The following is a 25,194-nucleotide window of genomic DNA, read 5'->3' as shown; positions in this document are numbered from 1 at the left end:
GTGTGTGTGTGCCTGCTCGTTCGTGTGTGTGTGTGTGTTGGCTAACATGCTGTTGTGTGTTCCCAGATCGGCGGAGACCTGAGCTGATCCCAGAGGAGCTACACAGACAGTACACACAGCTGCTACAGGACACACTGCTACCAGACATCCAGGGGAACCTAGAGGACTTCAGGTCACACACACACGCATTTAGACAGACACATGTACACCAGTGGCGGCAGTGCCGTTTAAGATGAGTGACGACATTTATTTTTTCATGAGCATGGCCTTATTTCTATTACAGCATATTGGATGACTGTCATTCATATTAAAATCAAACTTTATTTGTCACATGTGCCAAATACAACAAGAGTAGACTTTACCGTGAAATGCTTACTTACAAGCCCTTAACCAAGAGTGCAGTTCAAGAAGATGAGGTAATTTTTACATGTAGGTGGGGGTGAAGTGACTATGAATAGATAATAAATAATAATTATAATAATACATTCCATTCACCCAGTTCAATGTAACAGCAATAGGTTTAGGCTACAACATGATACTAACATTTTCCCTCTACCCATCATGAGGTTGCTACAACCTAGCCTATGAATGAAAGTTTACAACGTAGGTCGTGAGACAAATTTGAGGTGAAAGCCAGTGACACATGGACAGACAGTGAAATTCAATACTACCTTGCACACTCTTGCCTGCATCGAGCTGATATAGGATGAAATCATTAGTCCAACAGTTGCAAATGAGTTTCTATAGGACAAATACAAGTATTTTATTCACATTTTGTTCCGTTTAAGAAATGTTTCTTCAACAGCATCGGCAGAATGAATACACCCCCTGATCACACGTAAACACAGTCATGTTGTATTCCTTCTCGCATCTATGCTCTCTCCTCCTCTCACTTCTTCCCTTCGCTTGTGGACTTCAATGCACAACACATCAGCTGTATGTGACCAGGAAAAAACCATAGTCAGCATAGCTATTAGAACTAACTCGTTGGTAAACCTGCTACAATCAGGCAGTAAGTAGTTACTACGGCGTAAAACTTGAAGCTTACCTTGACCTCATAGCCAGCCAGCTAGCTAACAGCATCCCTCTGTTTGAGCAGGGTGATTCAGTAGGCTAAACTAGCTAGCTGCATTTGCTAGCGAAGTAAGTGAAACTGAAAGTGAAAAAAATGACATCTCTCTATATATATTTTTCTCTCTTGCTTCTCCTTCATTTTGGAAGAAATGCATTTGTTCAAAACTGTTCAACTATTGTCTTTCTCTCTCTTTGAGTCAACTACTCACCACATTGTATGCACTGCAGTGCTAGCTAGCTGTAGCTTATGCTTTCAGTGCAAGATTAATTCTCTGATCCTTTGATTGGGTGGACAACATGTCAGTTCATGCTGCAAGACATCATAATTACTGTATAAGTGAAAAGGGGTGAGCACCATGAGCCTCCTAGGTTTTGTATTGAAGTCCATGTGCCCAGAGGAGGACGGAAGCTAGCTGTCCTCCGACTACACCACGGTGCTACCTGACAGAGTGCTGTTGTGGTTACTGTAGACCTTCTTTGCAAAATAGTGTGTTTTAATAAATTATTTGGTGACGTGATTGTATTTAGTATATTTACAAACCCACACACACACCATAAATGCACACTACAAACACACACGTGCACACACTCACTTCTCAAAGATGATGTGCACATAATTAATGCATGGATTAATCATTTGTGTGTGTGCGCGCGTTCGTGTCTGCCTGTTTTTGTCTATTCATCTGTGTGTGTCTGCCTGTATGTGTCTACAGGCAGAAGCGCAGCATGGGCCTGACCTTGGCAGAGGGGGAGCTGGCTAAACTGGACACAGAGAGGGTGAGAGACCGCGTGGCGCTGGATAGAGAACGCTCCTGTGCCGAACACATCATCTCCAAGATAGAGGACGTCTTGTAAGTCTCTGAAATACATGCACACACACACAGGGACAGAACCACGTGCGCGCACACACACACACACACAGAGACACAGACATTACCAGCATCATCGAGATTAGTGAATGACAACATGGCACAAGAGTCAGGTCAAAGAAAGCTGTTACACAGACACACACACATACAGCCATTCTGGTGGTTATTTCCAGGTCAGTGAGTGCTTGCGTGTCTCTGTTCTCCGGGCCTCAAACACTCCGAACTGGACAGATTACAGGGCTGTAGATAGATAGGATAGCCTTTTGAAACAGGCTTTTGGGGTGTTTTTTTGATAAGAGAAAAATCCTCAGTTGGTGTGTCTACTTACTTACTTAGTTCGAATAGTAGAATACACCAGGTGCAATTTCAAAAAATGTTTGTGCATCAGCAGTTTTTCTCTTGTTATTTCAGTCACTGATAGTCACTCAATTAGCCCATGTCAGCACAGGCCAAAAAAATGTGGACTAGTAAGTTAGTCTAGCCAGCGATCTAAACTTGTAGTAATCATGGTTGAATTACTGACCGGGGGCCCCCATTGATTTTGTTAGCCACTCTCACTCAGATATCATATTAAAAACTGCAAACGTTTCTCTCCACCCTATTGAAAAATGTGAAGACTTGCAGGAAATTAACTCAAACCTTTTTCTCTCTGCTGTCAAGAGGGGGGCCATTAAAATGTTGGCCCCCTCAACTAAATTTCCCTTAGCGCCCCAAAACGTCTGGGGCCAGCTCTGACTGCATTGTGTGGGTATGGATGTGGGTATGCAGACCCGCGAGCCACTGCAACCCCTCATGATGAGTTCAGATTTTTTTTGTGGCCCCCACCCCTATCAAAGTTGCCCATCCCTGACATAAACCCATAGGCTAATGGAACTGTATTACCATTACACCAGCAGACTTCACATGTGTCTTTTTGTAGCATAAGGGAAGCTGTGTGTGGTTTGTGTGTGAGCGTCAGTTAACCCTGTGTGTGTTTTTATCCTTCCAGGCTGACGTCACAGCCCACAGAAGAGGAGAAGTGGTAAGAAGTGGGATTTTTCTATGTTCCATTTAACTATAACCACATGATGTCAGAATAAGACTTGATAGGTCTTAGGTCATGCTAGAGTCTACTCTAGACAGTGGAAGTAGCAGTGTTGATTGTTGAAAAAATTCAAGTGAGTGTGTGTTGTCATACAGTGGTTGTAGCAGGGTTGGGGCGGCAGGTAGCCTAATGGTTAAGAGCGTTGGGCCAGTAACTGAAAGGTTGATGGTTCGAATCCCTGAGCCAACTAGGTGAAAAATCGATCGATGTGCCCTTGAGCAAGTCACTTAATCCAAATTGCTCCTGTAAATCGCTCTGGATAAGAGTGTCTGCTAAATGACTTAAATGTATGTGTTCAATTACTCGTGAAGGTCAAGGTGAATCACACATACTTTATCTGGGCCAGTATTCTCTGAGTAGGAATGCTGATCTAAGATAATTTCACCTCTTTTGGATAATAATGAATATTATTATATTGACAGGGGGACCTGATCCTAGATCAGCACCCCTACTATCAGATGCTTTGTGAATGCGGGCCCTGTTCTGAAGTTAAAGTGTATTGGAATCATGTTCTCTGATAATTGGTTTAATACTCTTCAGTGATTATTAGCGAGCTGGACACAGTCAAGAAACTGTATGAATGCAGGTCCTTATAATTTCTACATAGTTTCGATTTGGTTTTAGTCATTTTAAATTATATTGAGTTCCATGAATTCCATCAGTATGTTGTGTATCCATCCTGTGAGAAAAGCTGTTAGTGTGGCACAGGTTACTTTTGCCCAAAAGTATTGTGCTATATATGGAATAGGGTGCCATTTGGGATGCATCCTGAGAGTCTGCCATCAGTGGTTATCATAGAGTCCTCTCACTCTATCTGCTGGAGATCTGTGGTACTACACACTTTCAGTTAGGCCTGGGTCTTGTTCATTAGGCACCAAATGGAAGAGAACTGACTGAAATGGCGAGGGACTACCTGGTCTTGTCCAATGCAAAAATACAATTTTATTTCCGTTTGCACTCCCTTATGAACTCGACCCTGTTCTGAGATAATTAATCGTATTGAAGAATACGGTGATAGTAAAAACTGATCAGGTCAGGTTTGAAGAAACATGTCCTAACCTTTTCATTAGATTTTCCCTAAATATACTTCTATTGGTTGATAATGTGTCATATTATAATGACTGTTTTCAAAGAGCCTCGAGAGACATTTATGTATCATGAGACTTTCTTTTAAAAAGTATAATTATTATTGCAGTTAATCAATATGATGGTTGAATGATTGTAAATTATTTCATATTATTAAGATCAAGATGGCTGTACTGGACCTTTAATATTAATTGAAAGTGTATTTATGGTAATATTAACAGTTAATTAAAGACATGCTCCAGAACTTTGGTGACAAAGTATTTATTTTTTAAACATCCCGCTTTGGGCTGGATGTGTCAATGTGTAGTTCAAACATGCATAATCTATGAGCAGAATTATTGTCTTACTTCAATTAGCCAAAAAATCCCTAGTTTGAATGCAACAGTTTTTCAGGAAGATGTGCTGCACCATTTTCCCCCATGTGGGCCCTAGCAATTTGAGTTCAACCAATGAACTTCAGCCCCTCGCCATTAGAGTAGCAAGATACACATGATGCACCAGCAGCAGAGCAAGAGAGAGAGCAATGACATGGTGCACATAAACTCAGCAAAAAAAGAAATGTCCTCTCACCGCAACTGCATTTATTTTCAGCAAACTTAACATGTGTAGATATTTGTATGAACATAACAAGATTCAACAACTGAGACATAAACTGAACAAGTTCCACAGACATGTGACTAACAGAAATGGAATAATGTGTCCCTGAACAAAGGGGGGGGTCAAAATCAAAAGTAACAGTCAGTATCTGGTGTGGCCACCAGCTGCATTAAGCACTGCAGTGCATCTCCTCCTCATGGACTGCACCAAATGTTCCAGTTCTTGCTGTGAGATGTTACCCCACTCTTCCACCAAAGCACCTGCAAGTTCCCGGACATTTCTGGAGGGAATGGCCCTAGCCCTCACCCTCCAATCCAACTGGTCCCAGATGTGCTCAATGGGATTGAGATCCTGGCTCTTCGCTGGCCATGGCAGAACACTGACATTCCTGTCTTGCAGGAAATCACACACAGAACAAGCAGTATGGCTGGTGGCAATGTCATGCTGGAGAGTCATGTCAGAATGAGCCTGCAGGAAGGGTACCACATGAGGGAGGAGGATGTCTTCCCTGTAACGCACAGCGTTGAGATTGCCTGCAATGACACCAAGCTCAGTCCGATGATGCTGTGACACACCACCCCAGACCATGACGGACCCTCCACCTCCAAACCGATCCCACTCCAGAGTACAGGCCTCGGTGTAATGCTCATTCCTTCGACGATAAACGCAAATTCGACCATCACCCCTGGTGAGACAAAACCCTGACTCGTCAGTGAAGAGCACTTTTTGCCAGTCCTGTCTGGTCCAGCGAAGGTGGGTTTGTGCCCACAGGCGACGTTGTTGCCGGTGATGTCTGGTGAGGACCTGCCTTACAACAGGCCTACAAGCCCTCAGTCCAGCCTCTCTCAGCCTATTGCGGAGAGTCTGAGCACTGATGGAGGGATTGTGCGTTCCTGGGCTAACTCGGGCAGTTGTTGTTGTCCCGCAGGTGTGATGTACCGATCCTGTGCAAGTGTTGTTACACGTGGTCTGCCACTGAGAGGATGATCAGCTGTCCGTCCTGTCTCCCTGTAGCAATGTCTTAGGCATCTCACAGTACGGAGATTGCAATTTATTGTCCTGGCCACATCTGCAGTCCTCAGGCCTCCTTGCAGCATGCCTAAGGCACGTTCACGCAGATGAGCAGGGACCCTGGGCATCTTTCTTTTGGTGTTTTTCAGTGTCAGTAGAAAGCCCTCTTTAGTGTCCTAAGTTTTCAAAGCTGTGACCTTAATTGCCTACCGTCTGTAAGCTGTTAGTGTCTTAATGACCGTTCCACAGGTGCATGTTCATTAATTGTTTATGGTTCATTGAACAAGCATGGGAAACAGTGTTTAAACCCTTTACAATGAAGATCTATTTGGATTTTTACAAATTATCTTTAAAAGACAGGGTCCTGAAAAAGGGACGTTTCTTTTTTTGCTGAGTTTGTGACGTGGTACGCAATTTTCTAAAGCCACTTTTGGCTCGTGAGCCCTACTTTCAGAACTACTGGCTAAAAAGTATACAAAAGTACCAGAGAATCCCTTTAATAGTGTATTGTGTTGTGTTCCAGCACTACTATGCAGTATGTTATCCTCACATATATGAAACACCTGGGAGTTAAAGTGAAGGAACCTCGTAGCCTAGAGCCCAAACGAGTCCGCATCAACTTCCTGCCCAAGATCAAGGTACAGCACACACACACCTAGACGCATCAATTATGCATTTCAGTACAATACTGTAGTCATTTACTGCTTGTAGGAACTTCACATTTGATGTAGCATAAATCATTCTGTTTCTTCCCATGGTGGCACTGTTTTACTCACACTTCTTGGTGCGAGGTCTTTCTTGGTACAAAGCATGGTAACATTTTGGCCCACTTGTTAACAGCTTTCCAGGGCAGCATTCAGCAGGCCGCGATGTTGTGCAATGTTCAGGTAGTAATATAGCATAGAACAAACATGTCTCTCTGACATGTAGAATAAGGAATCACATCAGATCTATTCATGACATGTCTATCTGCAACGTTCCACAACATTTGCCTACTAAATTTGGCCCAGCTTTAAATTCCCTGACTGGGTGATTTGAATTTGTTTTGTTCTATGGAGCAGAAGAGCATCAAAACTGAGAAAGAGGGGGAGGAGAAGGTGAAGAAGCCTCGTTTTCCCAGCATCCTCGGCCCTCCTCGTCGGCCCAGCCGTGTGGACTCCACTTCAAGTAAGTGTAGAAGACTACAAAGTGTTCCCTCCTAGTGTACAGCACCAGTGTGGAACAAAAAAAACACAATGGTTAGTTTGAGATGCGTAACAGGCTCTGTAGTGACGTCATATATGAAGTTGAGATATAATATTACTACTGAGCCTGAATACACGTCTCAAACTAATCATTGTAAAAAATAAGAAAAAAATATTTTAACTTGAGATTCTCAACGATTCCATTTCGATTCAGTCAATGCAGGAAGTAAACTGAAATTAGGATTTTCGTCATAGAAAAGCATTGAGAAAGTTCTGAGTTTCAATTTGAGTTCACTTCCTGAATTTACTGAATTGAAATGTAATTGACCTTGAGAGGAATCCACATAAAAAGGCCACATTTGCTCTTTAAAATATTTGTCCTACAAGAAACAGAAATGTCGTAACGCAAATATGAAGACAATCTGCCAGCCTACCTAGACCATTATGTCTTGAAGTAAAAGAATATATATATATATATATATATATATATATATATTTAAAAGATTTAGAAAAACAAGACCACATCCCTATGTCCCAATATCCCCTTTAGTATACTTCTTAGCATGCATGGCCAATACATCACCAATAGTATGGAAGTGTTGATATTTTAACTTAGTTCTGTGGAATGTGTCCTGGTATTGTACTGCGGACAGACGCCAGTGGTGTTGTTACATTCAGCGCTGTAAAGAGATTGTGGACTTCCGCAGCAGGAAGTGCCTGTCTGGGGCTGTGTGAGTCAGCTCCCTATTACATTGTGCTGCTCACACCATATATACATTTTAGTCATTTAGCAGACGCTCTTATCCAGAGCAACTTACAGTAGTGAATGCATACATTTCATACATTTTTTTTCTGTATATTTTACAATATACTGTATGTATATATAGATAGATAGATCCATAATTATTGTCACTCTTGATAAAGATTAGCAAAAAATGCTGTATAAAAGAAATACAACTATTGAGCTATATTGTACGCTCCAAAAATTGGGAAATTATATTATTTCATACTAATACAACTGCTCAAGGAAAGATTTTTTTTTAACAAATAACAACGAATCTCTAAAAGATAGGGGTGCCAAAAATCGACCCCTGTTTTCAATACTTTTGCACCCTCTCCTTGCGAGAATAACAACACTGTGATTATTGTGGATAGTCCGGTTAATATAATAGTTAAACTTTTACATGCTTTGCAAGATTAACAATATCCCTAATAATCCTGTTTACGTGGACACATCTGAAATCCATCTACCTGATGGGACTTTTAATAAATGCAGAAAATCGCCAATCAAAATAAACGTTCTACCACAGTGACGAGTTCAGACATAAGGTTTATGTAAAGCTATTTATAAGATGCATACTTTCAGGCAGAAGGGTCAGAACCGGGAAGACTAGAAACAAAACTTGAAAACTTGAAGCACGCTGGTACGACCTGACAAGACCGAAATACACAGGGGATAATGGGGAAAAATGGGAGATACCTGGGGGTGGAGACAAGCGCAAGACAGATGAAACCGATCAGGGTGTAACAGTACCCCCCCCCCAGGTGCGCCATACCTGGTTGACCGGGGTGCCGGCGGTGGAACTCAGTGATGAGGGCTGGTTCCAGGATATTCACAGCATAGACCTAGCACCTCTCCTCTGGGCCATAACCCTCCCAGTCAACCAGGAACTGGAATCCCCTGCCCCCAGGTTGAACACTCAGGAGGCGCCTCACCGTGTATGCCGGATGGTCGTCGATGAGATAGGGGAGAGGGTTGGGCCTGGAAACAGACAAAGGGCTGTGAGACAGAGGTTTATTCCTAGACACATGAAAAGTGTGATGTATACAGAGGGGCAACAGAAGACGAACAGCAGAAGGGCTAAGGATTTTAGAGATAGGGAAAGAGACGAAAAATGGGGTTAAAGTTTACGGGACTCCACCCGGAGGTGTAGATCCCGAGTGGAAAGCCATACCCTCTGCCCGAGACGATAGCTGGGAGCAGGGGTCTGGTGGCGGCTCACCTGTCACCGATACCTGGAGGTGGTCTTGAGAAGAGCGGACTGGGCTCTTCCAGGTATGGTGACAGCGGTGGACAAACATCTGGGCAGAGGGTACGCTGACTTCTTGCTCAGGGAAGAGTGGGGGCTGATATCCCAAGAAACACTCAAAGGGCGAGAGACCTGGTGTTGCCATCTGACGGAGGAAGACCAGTGATGAAGTCTAGGGATATATGGGACATGGGGTGGTGAGGAACAGGGAGTGGTTGAAGGAGGCCAGCCGGAGCTTGCCGCAGAGTCTTATTCTGCTCACACACAGTGCAGGCAGCAACAAACGTGGAGACGTCAAGGAACCATGGTGAGCCACCAAAAATGTTGTCGGACCCTGACCAGGGTCCGACGGGAGCCAGGATGGCAGGTAAGTATAGAGGAATGTGCCCTTTCCAGGACCGGGAAACGGGCAGAGTCCGGGACAAATATGCAGTTAGCCAGGCCCCAATTACGGACCAGGCTCTCTATACCCCCAGATGAGTGCAGCCACTAGACAAGAGGTAGGGAGAACGGTCTCTGGATCAGATGATGTAGCAGGGGGGCTATACATGCGTGAGAGCGTGTTAGGCTTCACAATCTTGGGCCCAGGGCGGTAGGAGAGTAAAATTAAAACAAGTGAATAACAGGGCCCATCGAGCCTGCCTTGAGTTGAGGCGCTTGGCGGTGCGGAGATATTCCATGGTCAGTCCACACTAAGGATGGATGTTCCGCCCCTCTAACCGGTGCCAACACTCCTCCAACTCCGTCCTAACTGTGAGTAGTTCTTGACTTCACGCGTCATAGTTCCTCTCAGCGGGGTTAAGACGATGGGAAAGGAAAGCACAGGGAAGCAGCTTATAGTCTTGGGCAGGACGCGGACAGGACGGCCCCCACTCTGACATCCGAGGCGTAGCCCTCCACCACGAACTGACGGGACGGGTCCGGATGGATTAAGATGGGAGCTGTAGTGAATTGATGCTTGAGGTCCAAAAACACCTGATCAGCTGCTGGAGACCACGTGAACAGAACCTTGGGAGAGTTGAGTTCTGAGAGGGGGGAAGCCAGGGTGCTGTAACCCCGGACGAAGCGGCGGTAGCAATTAGCAAACCCAAGGAAACATTGCAGCTGCACTCTGGATGTGGGTTGAGGCCAATCCACCACCGCTCTCACCTTGTCAGAATTATTTGAATATTTCCTGCAGTGATGACGTATCCTAGCAAGGAGATGTTGGGGCGATGGAATTCACAATTCTCTGCTTTCACAAAAAGCTGGTTCTCCAGGAGGCGCTGGAGGACGTGCTCTTGAGCTGAATGGGGGAAAACGATGTCGTCGTGGTAGACAAATACGAACCGGTTCAACATGTCACGGAGCACATTGTTGACCAGGGCCTGGAACACTGTGGGAGCGTTGGTCAGTCCGAATGGCATCACAAGGTACTCGTAGTGCCCGCTAGCAGTGTTAAAGGCTGTCTTCCATTCGTCTCCTTCCCGAGAAGATGGTCACCCCCTGGAGAGGCTCGAAAGCCGAGGAGATGAGTGGTAGTGGGTAACATTTTGTTGTGCCTCTGGATCCATGAAAACCCCCAAACCACGGGTACATGAGGAGATTGAATGAGCAGGAACTGCGTAGACTCACTGTGATTACCTGACACTTGCAGGTTGATAGGAATCGTATTGTGGGTGACTCTGCCAACAAGAGCGCCCATCCAGCGCTCTGGCATCCATGGGAATGGAGAGGGGTTGTGTGAAGATTCCCAGCTCCGACACCAGGTTAGCATCCATAAAGCTCTCGTCGGCCCCAGAGTCAATGAGCACCCAGAGAAATTTGGACTGGTCACCCCACAGCTTGATGGCATGGAGAGGGGTACAAGGCTCACCAGGGAACTCCAGTGAAATCGGATTCTCCCGGTAGGTCGAGGGCAGACAGAGGTTTGTAATCCAAGTCAGAGTCAGGCAGGTACAGGACGGCAGGTAGGCTCAGGACAGGCAGAAAGGTCAGAACCGGGAAGACTAGAAACAAAACTTGAGAACAGGAAAACGGGAAACACGCTGGTATGACCTGACAAGACAAACTGGCAACAGACAAACAGAAAACGCAGGTTTAAATACATAGGATAATGGGGAAAAATGGGAGACACCTGGTGGGGGGTGGAGACAAGCACAAGACAGGTGAAACAGGTCAGGTTGTGACAATACAGAATCTTTCCAGATCCTTGATATCCTTCGTCTGCTCTTATGGACTGTCCGCTTCAATTCAAACCACAGGTTTTCAATGGGGTTCAGTGGAAGCAAAATGGCTCCATAACATCAAAGATCCACCACTATATTGTACTGTAGGTATGAGGTACTTTTAAGATGTTTTTCAACACCAAACCCATAATTGGTGTTTGTGGCCAAAGAGCTCTATTTTCATGTCCTCTCACCATAGCGCCCCCCGGAGTTTGATAAATGACCTCAACTCTATGGTCAGATGACATGAAAATAGAGCTCTTTGGCCACAAACACCAGTGATGGGTTTGGTGTTGAAAAACAGAAGCATATGCAGAAAGTACCTCATACCTACGGTAAAATATGGTGGTGGATCTTTGAAGGTATGGCGCTATATGTCTTCCACTGGTCCTGGGGCCATTGTTAAGGTCAATGGCATCATGAACTTTATTACCATGGATTGCCCATGGCTATGTGAGCTACAGTACTGATTGTAGTTTATGTTAATGCGGGCGTGTCTGTTTGCTTGTGTGTGTGTAGTCGGCAAGGCCATAGAGATGAACAAGCAGCGGGGCCCCCAGAAACAGCTCTCGCAGCCCATCTTAAGCATCCCAGATCACCCAGAATCCTCGGCCCGCGGCAACCAATCAAGGGATCCAGGCTCGGATGTGGCCATCCACCCCTCGGCCTTCACCGCTTCACCCCCACACAGTGCCCCAGCCAGCCAGGGCTCCGACCCCATGGGACGCGATTCTGACTCGGGTAAGGACCCCTTGTCTCTTCCCCATGCCTTTCCTCCTTACTCTCTCTTCCTATTTGCCTTTTCCTCTCCAATTTCCCAAATAATGATAGAAGGTAAAGGATTGTGTTATAGCGCTGTAGTGCTTTTCCAAGTGCTCAAATTGCTATCTATTTGACGGTCGGACTCGCCTCGTCCAATATCATCACTCTCTCTCTCTCTGTCTGTCTCTCTCTCTCTCTCTCTCTCTCTCTCTCTCTCTCTCCTCTCTCCTCTCTCTCCCCCTCTCTCCCCCTCTCTCCCCCTCTCTCTCCCCCTCTCTCTCCCCCTCTCTCTCCCCCTCTCTCCCCCTCTCTCTCTCTCCCTCTCTCTCTCTCCCTCTCTCTCTCTCCCTCCATCCATGTCTTGCCTCCATGTCTTGCCTCCATGTCTTGCTTCCATCTGGCTTCCTCTCTATATTTCCATGCACCACCCCACCCTCTCTCTCCCACGCTGTTTGTTTGCCTTTGTTCTGTGGTCCACTTCCCTCCTCTCCGACAAGTTTGCTCCCTGGCCTTTTTGTTGTCAGGACTTCATTACACTGGTTTAGCCTGTCTTACAGTGGCCCAGCCTTCTGGAAAATAATTGCCTTCTTTGGTTTCTTCTTGTTTATTCCTAATTGGGGGGCGGCCTTCTTGTCCGCATGTCGTCTTTGTCTGCATATGATCTGTCGAAACAACCCCTCTATTTTAGTTTTGAACGTCTTGCTATATGTCGTGCGGATATTCTTTCTTGCACTGCTTTTTGACTAAAGGGGATCTCGATTTTTGAGCATGTTCCATCACACGATAAGACAATGAACACAGCGTAAATGTGGACTAACGTGCTTCTCTTCAATGGAGATCTTGTTTGACCTTCCGAATGAAGAAACTTCTGTGAGTCTTCACCATATTACTTAGGACCGTATTGCCTCCTGTTGGACTTATGTGGACTTAAGTGGAGCAGAATATAACTTTATTAATTCACATGGAGAGGAACATTCACCCTGGTAGAATTGAATAGAACTTTAGTAATCCACTTGGGGAGGGACATTGCCCCTTTACCTTTGGATTATTGTTCTAATGTGGGGACCTCCCTCTGGGGTGGTATCAAGTGTCTGAGTAGGACTGTTGATTTTGGATCAGTCTTGCCTTTTAGATCACAACGGAAATAAGATTACAGGGCCAGTTGGGACCAGATTGTAGATCAGCACTCTTACTCAGAGATAATTTTTACATACAGCCCCTGACCTCTGCTCTCCTCCTTTGTTCTCTCCTCTCCAGGTCTCACTCCCTCCTCCGCCCTGCCCAGGTTGAGCTCTGACTGGCTCCACTCGAGCGACACCCAGGACAGGATGACCCACCCAACCAGCACCCACTTTGACTTCAGCCCCTGCACCCTGGACCAATTGCAGGAGGAGGAGCGTGAGAGTGACGGGTAAGGGCGGGCACAAGGTCATGGTGTCAGGGGTTGGATTCAAACTCATGCTAACTCCTAGACCACACAGGCCACAGGGTCTATACACTTGTGATAGTGTCTCTCTTACTATAACACACTTCAGTGTAAAACACACAGCTAGGTATTGATTAGACTTTGGGAAATATACAACTTAAATATGGAGGTGAATTCAGGCTAATTGGGCCATTGAAGTCAATTGACTCCATGAGCCTATTTCACGTGACCTTTCTTTAGCACTTTTTTCTACTAAACTATTAGGTAAGCGAGAACATGAATCAATGTATTTTACAACCAATGCAACAAAAACAAGTTTACATTGTATGATGATAATTTCTTTGCTTGCATTGGCTTTTGCCCCCCCCCTCAAAAATCATATTGTTTACATAGTGAGGTTACAGTGAGATAGGCTTTTTGACTTGGTGACAGCACCTTTCCATATGATGTGCTAGTTACTTAGCCTACATGACCATTGAGAAGTATACCGCGTAGAAATACAGAGGGCAGATCTGCTGTAATCAAATGTGATGGTTTCGTCAATACATAGTGAATGCCTAATCTGTTTAAGGGTTGAGAAACGAATCTATACCATCCTTTCATCTCGAACAGTTTATCTAATCGGAGTCAGGACTGTCTTCTGGGTCAACACAAATCTACGCTAAGTCTACAAACCAAATGGCACCCCATTCCCTATATAGTCAAAGTAGTTCACTAAATAGGGAATAGGGTGCCATTTGGGAACACACAATAAATCTCATGCTGGGTGAATTGCATGATCACTGAAATATTGGTCCGAGGAGGGAGCAAGCTTTCCCAGAAAAAGCCTTCCAAGGCAGAACGTTTTGCTGATGTGTTGGTCCACTGCCAAGCTCATTTGTTATCATCCGACATGACCGGTCGACAGCAAAGTCTGCTGTCTCACAGTCTCATTCGGCCATTGTGCTGGGATACACAGCCCATACCCAGCCATCATACTCAGAGCCATATCTGTTCTACTACAGCACTCAGTGACATACTGAAGACTGGAGCCATTGAAATCACTTTCTTTGTCTCTCTGATCATTCATTACCTCATTGAAACTCATTGAAATAAAATGTCCTCTTATGGTGTATTGCTTGGAGACGGGGAGTTCTCCAACCTATGCCTTAGGACCTCCGCGATTTGGGCTCAGTAGAAGTGTGTTGACGGGGACTGTGATCTTCTCTCTCCAGAGTTCAAGAGGGAGGCACACCCAAACCAGCCCGGAGGTGAGTCATTTTTTTACTTTTATTTGTGTTGTCTATTTTATGTGATGTTGTTTACAGACCTGGGTTCAAATAGTATTTGAAATCGTTCAAATACTTTGAGCAGTTGCTCTAGTTAGACTGTTCCATTGGTCAATTTAGCCAGGAAAGCTCAATGAAGTACGGATAAAGAATTTGAAATTATTTCAAATAGTATTTGAATCCAGGTGTGTTTTTATTTTATTTATAAAAATGTTTTGTCTCTGTAGTCCTATGAAGGTTTGGCATGAATGAGAACTGATTTTCCTCAGTTGTTCTGTGGCATCAGCTGTTCAAAGGGTTTGCGTTTCCCACACAATTTAATGAACTGAATCAGTGGTGCTTGATTAATCATCATTAACTTGATTACATTTTATTTATTTATTTTATTTAACCCTTATTTAACGAGGCAAGTCAGTTAAGAACAAATTCTTATTTACAAGGCGGGCTACCCCGGCCAAACCCTCCCCTAACTCCTAACGCTGGGCCAATTGTGAGCCACCTTATGGAACTCCCGATCACGGCCGGTTGTGATACAGCCCGGGATCGAACCAGAGTCTATAGTGACGCCTCTAGCACTGAGATGCAGTGCTTTAGACTGCTGCGCCACTCGGGAGCCTCTTAACTCTTGCAAAATCTTTGAATAGAATTGATTGAGTTACTAGTCCACCTTTTCCTATTATTAAAGGCCTGCACTTAGTAACTTGGTAACTTTCCCAATTAATCACACATTGATCTCAATCGGAGACTTGCGCTTTAATGTTGTTTAAGTGGCCCCAGGGCCGTGTTCATTAGGTAAATAAAGGTAAATGAAACCAACCAGAAGAAGACTGACTGAAACAGGGAGAGACTACGTGAACACTTGTCCAATAAGAAATGCTTGTTTTCATTTTCCGTTGCAAAAATGTTGCCACTGCATGCCCTAATGAACACAATCCAGGTGTCATCATCAGCGACTTGTTGTTCTCATGTCAGGATGCAGGGTTTAGGCTGTGCAGGTGTGCCGAATGAGGACGACCTGGGGAATGAGATCGAGTGCAAGCAGGACTCTCCCAACTGGCAGACGCTAGTCAGCCGAGAGGTCCTGGCGGGCCTGACGCCACAGGAGATCAAGAGACAGGAAGTCATCAACGGTGAGACCGGTGACCATTTTTCTTCCACAAAATGTACAGCTGCCTGGGGATCAATCATACAGATCGGGTAGTTTCATGCTATCAGTCTGCTAAAGATAGATTTGTTGAATATTGCAGGTAGTTTCATGTTAGCTGTTAAGAGACATGGTTATTGAGATGGCAAGTATGATGTGCTGTATTAGAATTTGTCCTTTATATTTTCATACATAGTTTTATGTCCTAGCCGCCCCAGCCTGACCTAATTAGTTATTTGAGATTGTGTCCATGACCAAGGCTACTGTGTCCATTCAAGTGGTGAACTTTTTCACTATGAGTATCAGTGATTGTGGATCCGCTAGCTAAACAACAAGCCACTAAAGTTTGTGTGATGTTTTCATAGAAAAGTGTCCAAATTCGACAACATATGTTGTGTAGATAGATCCTGATATACCAGGAAATTTGCAGGCCTCATTCCCAAAAGCAAATCTTGTTTCCACCTCATTGTCTTCAGTCAGATGTGGTCACGTTAGATTGATGCCATCTGTCAGGAAGAAGATGGCTTCCACCTAGTTTATGACCATAGAGATATGTATTTAAGTGACAATGCCAGAGAAGCCGGTGTCTGGAGGATATATTGGCACGGATATTGCAAACCGTGCCAATATATCCTCCAAACACCGGCTTCGAGGGCATTATTACTGTTATACAATGGGTTACCAACATATTCAAATAATGATTGATGACCTAATGACATATTTTCATTAACTTTATTTTGATGAATTTATTCATACTATTTCATCCTTCCTCAAGATATAGTCCCAAAACAAATCTAGGGTTGCTACCCAAGCCGGCTGGTCGTTTGTTCTATTGGTTCTGTATCTATGGACGCGACCTAGTCGTTCGTTCTAAATGTTCCATTGCCATACTGGCTGGCAACATTCTTATACCTTGCTGGCTAGCTAGCCAACTACGGCTAACTTACAGTCACATCAAACAGTGCAGACAGAATAACAACAGTAGCTGCATTTGTTTAAGATGTTTTCTAGTGACATTTATTTGGATACATCGATAGCAATAAGCTAATGAGGCACGATTTCGCCTGGCATAGAAAATGTGCTCTCTCGTTAGAACACTGTTGTTCAGAGGAGTTAGCCTCTGCACAACACAATAACGTCAAACTGAAGCTGGAAAGACTCCAAACTAGCTGCACTTCGTTTCGTTTGACCTTTTTTCAATTTACATTTCTTTGTATATATCCATAAAAATGATGCCAGCTGATTCATGATTTCGAATGGCTGAGAAACGCTGCCTGCCTCTCTCTCTCTCGTCCTGACTTTCAACCCCTACACGTTCATTGAAACAATGTTGTAAATGTCGGTGAGACAGACAGCAAGGTTCATACAAATTTCCGCTGTTGAAAACTAAATGTTAGTCTAAAAGAAATGTGAGATAATGTCTAGATGCTCTTTATAGTGGAGATCAAGTTTATAACTTCCCTGCCTGAGCTGATGAGACAGTGGATTGCGCAGTCAGATGGAGCAGAGGAAATAGGCATTTTAACGTCATGGATTTAGGATTAGGATTAGACACACCCTAGTGGCTGATGTCATAGACCTGCATAGCTTTAGAATGTGCTGACAGCAGTCTTGTTCTGTTTAATTCTTTGGGTCTGACTTTGTGCGTGTCTCCACAGAGCTGTTCTACACAGAGCGAGCCCACCTGAGGATGTTGAAGGTGCTGGATAACGTGTTCTACCAGAAACTAACCCGAGACAGCATCCTGCCTCCTGGAGACATTAAACACATCTTCACTAACCTAGAGGAGATTGTCCAGCTACATGGTACGCTGTGTGTATGTCAGTGTTGGTTAAACTCCTCTCTCAGGGCTAATCCTAACTTCCACTTCCATTTTCACTTCCTAAATCATTGATATGGACCTATTCCCAAACAGATGTATTATTTTCCCTGACTTTTTATGTTGTGCATATCCAATCCTTGCTATCGCATTTCATGTAATTGCTTTTCTCTTTTTCTTCCTCCTTAGTGTCGATAACAGAACAGGTGACAGTCATTCGGAAGAAGAACGAGACGTCAGTGATAGACCTGATAGGAGACGATCTACTAGCTTGGGTAAGAAAAGACTCAACTTGCATCCTAAATAGCACCCTATTCCCTTTTATAGTGCATTACTTTTGACCAGAGCCCTATGGGCCATTTGGGACAAACTTTCCGTCACTGCAGGAGAGGAGAGGGGGGAGTATTACTGTACATCCAAAAGCCATAACATTGTTGTGCGTGTCATTTTCTGTGTACGTGTGTGTGTTTGTCTGTCCATGCCCGTGCGTGTATTTGTCTTTGTGTCCCTCCGTGCATACGGGTGTGTCCATGTCCCTCCGTGCGTACGGGTGTGTCCATGTCCCTCCGTGCGTACGGGTGTGTCCATGTCCCTCCGTGCGTATGTGTTTTTGCACATGTTACCATGTCCCTCTGTGTGTGCATGTGTAGTTCAGTGATGGCGAGGAGGAGAAGATCAAGCGGGCGGTGGGCACCTTCTGCAGTAACCAGCCCTTCGCCCTGGAACTCATCAAGACCCGGCAGAAGAAGGACCAGCGCTTCACCTCCTTTATGCAGGTACGACACAATATACTTAACTATACTATATTATACTATACTTGTCATGGGTTGCATGTTGCGTCACAATTTTGTTGTGAAGGTTCTCTTGAGGATTGGACGTTCTACTCAATGCATTCATAATTGCTGCCAATTTAGATTTTGTCTGAAGCGCATTATAGTGGCTTGGACACACAATTACATTTCTATAGGAAGCTAAACATTTATAGAAAAAAACAGACTTTTGTCGTCATTGTGATGTCGTCAGATTGACTTTAGATGTAGTACAACGTTAGCTAGATAGGTAAGATTGAGGGGAAAGCACCGGATTTTAGCTAGCTAACTTTTCTATTGCGAATGACAATATTGTTTTAAATGAAATTTGACGACATCCTAATATTATTTTTGGTTTCCTACTAACTATTCACCTACTTTAGCAATGTCATCGTATTTCCAAGCCACTATAGTGTAATTTAGACTAAACAATCATTATCCCCCATGGATGAGCCGTCTTAAGAATGTTCATAACAATGACATGAGGTGCAACCCATGAATACCAAACTATACTATGCTTTTCTAAACTATATTATACTATGTTATGATGTACTATACAATACTTTATTATACTATACTAATGTAGTGCAATATACAGTATTACACTATACTGCACTACACTATACTTTGCAATTCAATATAGAACAGTACAATGTTATTCACTCTCTCAAGCGTGATTTAGAGGGCATCATCGTAACCATACAAGCTCAGTTATAGATGGGGAGGTTCAAGACATGGATGAACTGAGGTGATCTGGAGTGAGTGACTGTAGTATTGACTCGGGTGTGTCTCTCGTCCCGAAGGAGGCTGAGAGCAACCGTCTGTGTCGCAGACTGCAGCTGAAGGATATCATTCCAGTGGAGATGCAGAGGCTGACCAAGTATCCGCTACTGCTGGAGAGCATAGCAAAGTACACAGGTACAGTACACAGACACCACTATAAAACACAATTTTTGTCCACACAACTAATAAAGGTTGAGACTTGGGCCTGAAAAGAATTTGGAATAAGTTGTATCGCTCTTCTTCTGAGTTCACCTGTTGGAAGATAAGTATTGCATTTCTTTATGGTTGATTGAAGAGGAGTGTATTTCCAAGCCCTATGATCTTCTAATATTTAATAACATTACTGAACTAAAGGAAAGCCTTTTTCAATGGCAGTACTGCAGATTTAGCTACTCAAACTTTTACAACCAGAGATGGTAAAATCTGAAGAAGAAATGATTCTGAAGATTAGGCTATAAATGAAGCCGGCATCATCATCCCATCCCTTCACATTCTTGGTCTTGTAGTGCACTTATTTGGCCCACTCCATAAGACTGTATTGCACTTATTTGCAGGCCCAGCTCCAGGATGACATGCCTGAGGGGGGATTTTAAATCCATGGAAGGGCACAACTAGTATTGCTTTAGCGCCTTAATAACACAAGGTGGATTAGTCCTACTACTGTTCAAATGTACAAAATGTATCTGAAATGTAGCCGTTCACATCAACAACCGTCGCTTCATATAATAACAAAAGAAAGATACAGTATGCACCCCAATACAACATGTGTACCCAAAATGCAACCATAGCTGCATTAGGCTTACACATAATTTGCGCCTACCAACACGCACAGATCATCTCGAAAGGGTGAGCACCACTAGCTTATCAAATATTCTTACAGGCTTCATCGCTTAAACTTCAATAATTAGAACTATAGGCTTTGTTTCTGTCGAATTTGACACACTACGCAATGACCGTAACCAAGCCGCCACTTCTCCAGGTGCGCAATATTTTCTGTGTGGGAGAGTTTCAGTAAGGAAAACTAAATCAAACTAAGTGCATATTCTAAAGTAATAGCTGATGTGAAATTTCCTACATGGCAGTAGCTAATTTGCAGTGGTGTAAAGTACTTAAGTTAAAATATTTGAAGTACTACTTAAGTAGTTTCTTGGGGTATCTGACTTTACTATTTATATTTTTGAAAACGTTTTACTTTTACTTCACTACATTCCTAAAGATTTTTTAAAACTTTTTATTACATACATTTTTCCTGACACCCGAAAGTACTTAACTGGATATAGGAAAATGGTAAATTTCACACACTTATCAAGAGAACATCCTTGGTCATCCCTACTGCCTCTGATCTGGCGGACTCACAAAACACAAATGCTTTGTTTGCAAATTATGTCTGAGCGTTGGAGTGTGCCCCTGGCTATCTGTAAATTAACAAAAACAAATAATGTATAGTTTTACTTTTAAAACTTAAGTATGATTTTGCGATTGCATTTACTTTTGGTACTTAAGTATATTTAAAAGCAAATACTTTTAGACTTTTACTCAAGTTGTCATGGTTCCTCCTGTCACCAGAGGGCGGCAGAGACCGTCCTAGAGACATTAATGACACAGGTGTGTTCACTAATTATGATTTCCCTGTTAAGAGAGGTGTGTTTTCTGTTTCCCTTTGCCATGTGCGTTTGTCTCCTGAGTGAGTTTTTCGAGCCCTAGGCTGCGGTCCAAACACTTAAAAGACACCCTATCCCCTCAGCCCTCAAATTATGTGGACACTTCTGATGACTTATCATGACGTCTGACGAGTATACACTTGCAGGGCAAGGAGTGAGGGGGGGAGGGAAGAATGAATGATTTTTAAATGGACCACCCTTGGCTGGAAATTCGTCACTCGTTCATCCCGTGATTGTTGTGTTTTCAGCCACAGGTAGCTTGTGGGTGCTTTATATGCACTACAGTCAATTATGAGTGCATGTCTACTTATATTAAATATAGAACTATTAATATACGTCTACTGTATGATAGCTCGCAAATTAATTAGCTAACTAACGTTAGCCTGCCTAGCTGGAATTTCTGAAGTTTGTTTTTAGGCTATATGTTTTATTTCTACAATTTCCAAAAGATAACCAATCAAAAACATATTTACTTTTTACAAGACGTATTTGTGCCGTCATGTGCATTAGTAGCACAATTTCGAACTTATTTGCATTCGTTTTTACTTACACTTGTATGCTGAACTCTCCATTGATGTTGTTTTTACGTTTTCGCAGACTTTTTGTAGAATCATCGCAAATTGAATTATGGGGAGTTTCAGGCCGCGGAGTGAACATAATTGTACACTCACAAAGCCAACTAAAAAACGGGGTCTGAGGGGCTTATGTTGCAAACTTCCCTTGCTTGGCTAATCATTTGGACTGCCCTCCAAGATGGCGATGGGGATTCCCCCAAGGGCATAAGGCAAGGGTAAGTGGACAAATACTAGGACAGCAGCCCTAGTATTTGTTGTTTTCCCAGTGTTACTGTGATCCTTCTGTTGCCGTTTCTCAGTAAAGTATTTACGTTTATCCTAAACCACTGATTCCTTGTCTGGTCTCTTCTCTGCTCCTGGGTCCAACCTCATCACGTCACACAAGTAGTATTTTACTGGGTGACTCACTTTTACTTGAGTCATTTTCTATTAAGGTATTCTTACTTTTACTCAAGTATGACAATGGTACTTTTTCAACCACTGCTAATTTCAATTTGCTGCGAATAAGAGTAAATGCCTATTCTGAGAGCAACACACACTATAGCAAGAGAGCAGGGATTGGGCGAAAAAGTAGGCTTTGTGTCGTTTTCATAGTATTGACATCACTATTACAGTAGCCTATCACACAATGACTGTGTAATGCAAATTAATGATGAGGGAAAGTTTGCCTACTTGTTTTAGTAGGCTACACATGGTATTGGTCCTACATACTGTACAAAATGTAAAAAAAATATATAGACCTATCTGAAATGCAGCCATATACAGTGGATTCGGAAAGTATTCAGACCCCTTCGCTTTTTACACGTTTTGTTACGTTACAGCCTTATTCTAAAATATGTTTTTTAAAACTTCCTCAGTCTATACACAATACCGCATAATGACAAAGCAAAAACAGTTTTTTATTTATAAAAATTGTAAATCAGATACCTTATTTACATAAGTATTCAGACCCTTTGCTATGAGACTCGGTGCATCCTGTTTCCCTTGATCATCCTTGATGTTTCTATAACTTGATTGGAGTCCACCTGTAGTAAATTCAAATGATTGGGCATGATTTGGAAAGGCACACACCTGCCTATATAAGTTCTCACATTTGACAGTGCATGTCAGAGCAAAAAACAAGCCATGAGGTCGAAGCAGTTGTCCGTAGAGCTCTGAGACAGGATTGTGTCGAGGCACAGATCTGGCGAAGAGTACGAAAAAATTACTGCAGCATTTATGGTCTACAAGAACACTCTGGCCTCCATCTTTCTTAAATGGAAGAAGTTTGGAACCACCAAGACTCTTCCTAGAGCAGGCCACCCGGCCAAACTGAGCAATCGGGGGAGAATGGTCTTGGTCAGGGAGGTGACCAAGAATCCGATGGTCACTCTGACAGAGCTCCAAAGTTCCACTGTGGAGATGGGAAAACCTTCCAGAAGGACAACCATCTCTGCAGCTCCCCACCAATCAGGCCTTTATGGTAGGGTGACCAGACAGAAGCCACTCCTCATTTAAAAGGCACATGACAGCCACTTGGAGTTTGCCAAAAGGCACCTAAAGGACTCGTAGACCATGAGAAACGAGATTCTCTGGTCTGATGAAACCAAGATTGAACTATTTGGCCTGAATGCCAAGCGTCACATCTGGAAGAAACCTGGCACCATCCCTACAGTGAAGCATGGTGGTTGCAGCATCATGCTGTGGATATGTTTTTCAGCGGCAGGAACTGAGAGACTAGTCAGGATTGAGGGAAAGATGAACGGAGCAAGGTACAGAGAGATCCTTGATGAAAACCTACTCCAGAGCACTCAGGACCTCAGACTGGGGCAAAGGTTCGCCTTCCAACAGGACGACCCTAAGCACACAGCCAAGACAACGCAGGAGTGGCTTTGGGACAAGTCTGTGAATGTCCTTGAGTGGCTCAGCCCGAGCCTGGACTTAAACCAGATCGAACATCTCTGGAGAGACCTGAAAATGGCTGTGCAATGACTCTCACCTTTCAACCTGACAGAGCTTGAGAGGATCTGCAAAGAAGAATGGGAGAAACTTCCCAAATACAGGTGTGTCAAGCTTCTAGCACCATACCCAAGAACTCAAAGTACTGAGTAAAGGGTCTGAATACTTAAGTAAATGTGATATTGAATTTTTTTTAATAAAAAAAAAGGTTCTAACATTTCTAAAAATCTGTTTTTGCTTTATCGTTATAGGGTATTGTGTGTAGATTGCTGAGAAAAAAAACAACAATTTCATCAATTTTAGAGTTAAGGCTGTAACGTAACAATGTGGAAAAAGTCAAGTGGTCTAAATACTTTCCGAATGCACCGTACACAACAACCGTCATTTTGTACACAAGAAAACACGCACTGTTGAAGAAAAGCCCACGAAGACTGGTAGCCCAAGATGCGCTCATTAAAACAGCACACGCCATAACCATTGAAAGAAGGCTACCACCAGTCAGTGCGATGAAAGGATAACGTTGGATGCTCTGCCAATTTCATCGTCACCACAGAGCACAACCGAAACACTACATTGGTCATTGTCCCTATACCCATCAAATAACAAAAGCTGTATATCTATCAATAGCAATTAGACCCACAAACGCAAGCAATGACATTAAGAATCACAGATAAATCTAAAAGATGCATTGAAGTTTAAAACTATGTTACATTAAAAAAAAAATCTGCCAAACAACCAGGGGAACATGAGGGAAAATCAATTCATTCATAATTCTGGCACGGAGGCCCATAAAGGTTGTAGCTTACCATTTACACGAGTTGCAGCCTCCTCCATGTTGTGTTGAGTCTCATGAAGTTTCTGATTCCATTTTCCTTCCTGGCGAAATGTACTTGTCAGGCCCTCTATCAAATGGCAGCTAGACAAGCTGGGCTTTTCTTTGATGTAACATTCTGTGTTCACTGAATACGTTCTTCAGAGTGGAGAAGGAATTTTCGCACATTGCTCTAGATGTCCCAAATGGTTATCCAAATCCATGTTCCGGTGACAACAGCACAGTCGAATTGCTGACAAAAGCCCGCCGTAACCTTGAAGAGCACTGAGTGGGGCTGTGGTTACAATTTCACTTTGCAAGAATCAATAAACTGCTTCCACTGGTTCAGTGGTTCATTGGTTAGATCCAGCAGGTCGTCAGGTGCTAGTGGCTGGAGTAACGGAGGTGCAGGTGCTTGTTGTGATGTCACCCTGATCCTGCTGTTGCGAGGCCCTGGCTCTTCTCAATCTTGTTGGTCAGCAGGCAGCGTGGGGGATGAGCGGTATTACATTTGCTGCTAGGCCCCTCAACCTCGGTGGTTGGCCCAGCAGGCTGCTCGGTGAGCTCGGCATCGCACTCGACATGAATGTCCTACGTTTTTTTGCTCTTGGCAGTGCCCAGCCATTTTCGGATATCCATGCTGATTAGCCAGCTTTAATTATTCAGCTTGCCGCTACCAAAACTTAAAGCTAGTAGCTACTAGCTAGCCTATTATTAGCTGTAGCTGTCTGGAAAAGTGAACACATTTTATCCCTTTCTGTGACAAAAAACACCTGTCAATTTGACCCCACCTTATGACAATCAGAATGCATTTTTGGATTTAAACTACTAAATATTACATCCCCACTCCCTCCCCCTTTCTCAGGTCATGAGCGCACACTGGGCATAGCCTATGTCCTGGTCTGCACTACTGGCAGGTCCGACAACGTACATTGGCAAAACCAGGCATTGTAATTCATATACCATTTGTTATGTTTATGGGGAAACAACTGGGTGGGGGGTCCATACCTGGCTCTGCCACCCCATAGAGCCGACTCTGCTTATTTGGGCCACTCC

At 43.7% G+C, this 25,194-nt stretch overlaps 1 protein-coding gene across 8 annotated transcripts in view; it reads left to right on the top strand.

Annotated features, from left to right (window-relative positions):
* The window catches only part of LOC106567565 (rho guanine nucleotide exchange factor 12), a 140,964-nt gene that overhangs the window by 100,533 nt on the left and 15,237 nt on the right, over positions 1-25,194 (top strand). For all 8 annotated transcript variants that reach the window (XM_014137028.2, XM_014137024.2, XM_014137030.2 and 5 more), the window contains 13 exons: positions 67-172; positions 1,788-1,925; positions 2,932-2,964; positions 6,245-6,359; positions 6,783-6,888; positions 11,662-11,883; positions 13,162-13,315; positions 14,545-14,580; positions 15,571-15,728; positions 17,401-17,547; positions 17,751-17,836; positions 18,212-18,337; positions 19,174-19,288. In XM_014137028.2, the coding sequence (XP_013992503.2) occupies positions 67-172; positions 1,788-1,925; positions 2,932-2,964; positions 6,245-6,359; positions 6,783-6,888; positions 11,662-11,883; positions 13,162-13,315; positions 14,545-14,580; positions 15,571-15,728; positions 17,401-17,547; positions 17,751-17,836; positions 18,212-18,337; positions 19,174-19,288 (1,542 nt within the window). The remainder of the gene's footprint in view (positions 1-66; positions 173-1,787; positions 1,926-2,931; positions 2,965-6,244; positions 6,360-6,782; positions 6,889-11,661; positions 11,884-13,161; positions 13,316-14,544; positions 14,581-15,570; positions 15,729-17,400; positions 17,548-17,750; positions 17,837-18,211; positions 18,338-19,173; positions 19,289-25,194) is intronic.

The sequence above is a fragment of the Salmo salar genome, chromosome ssa13 (genome assembly GCF_905237065.1).
Source record: "Salmo salar chromosome ssa13, Ssal_v3.1, whole genome shotgun sequence".
NCBI lineage: Eukaryota > Metazoa > Chordata > Actinopteri > Salmoniformes > Salmonidae > Salmo > Salmo salar.
This window is presented reverse-complemented; position numbering and strand designations above follow the sequence as displayed.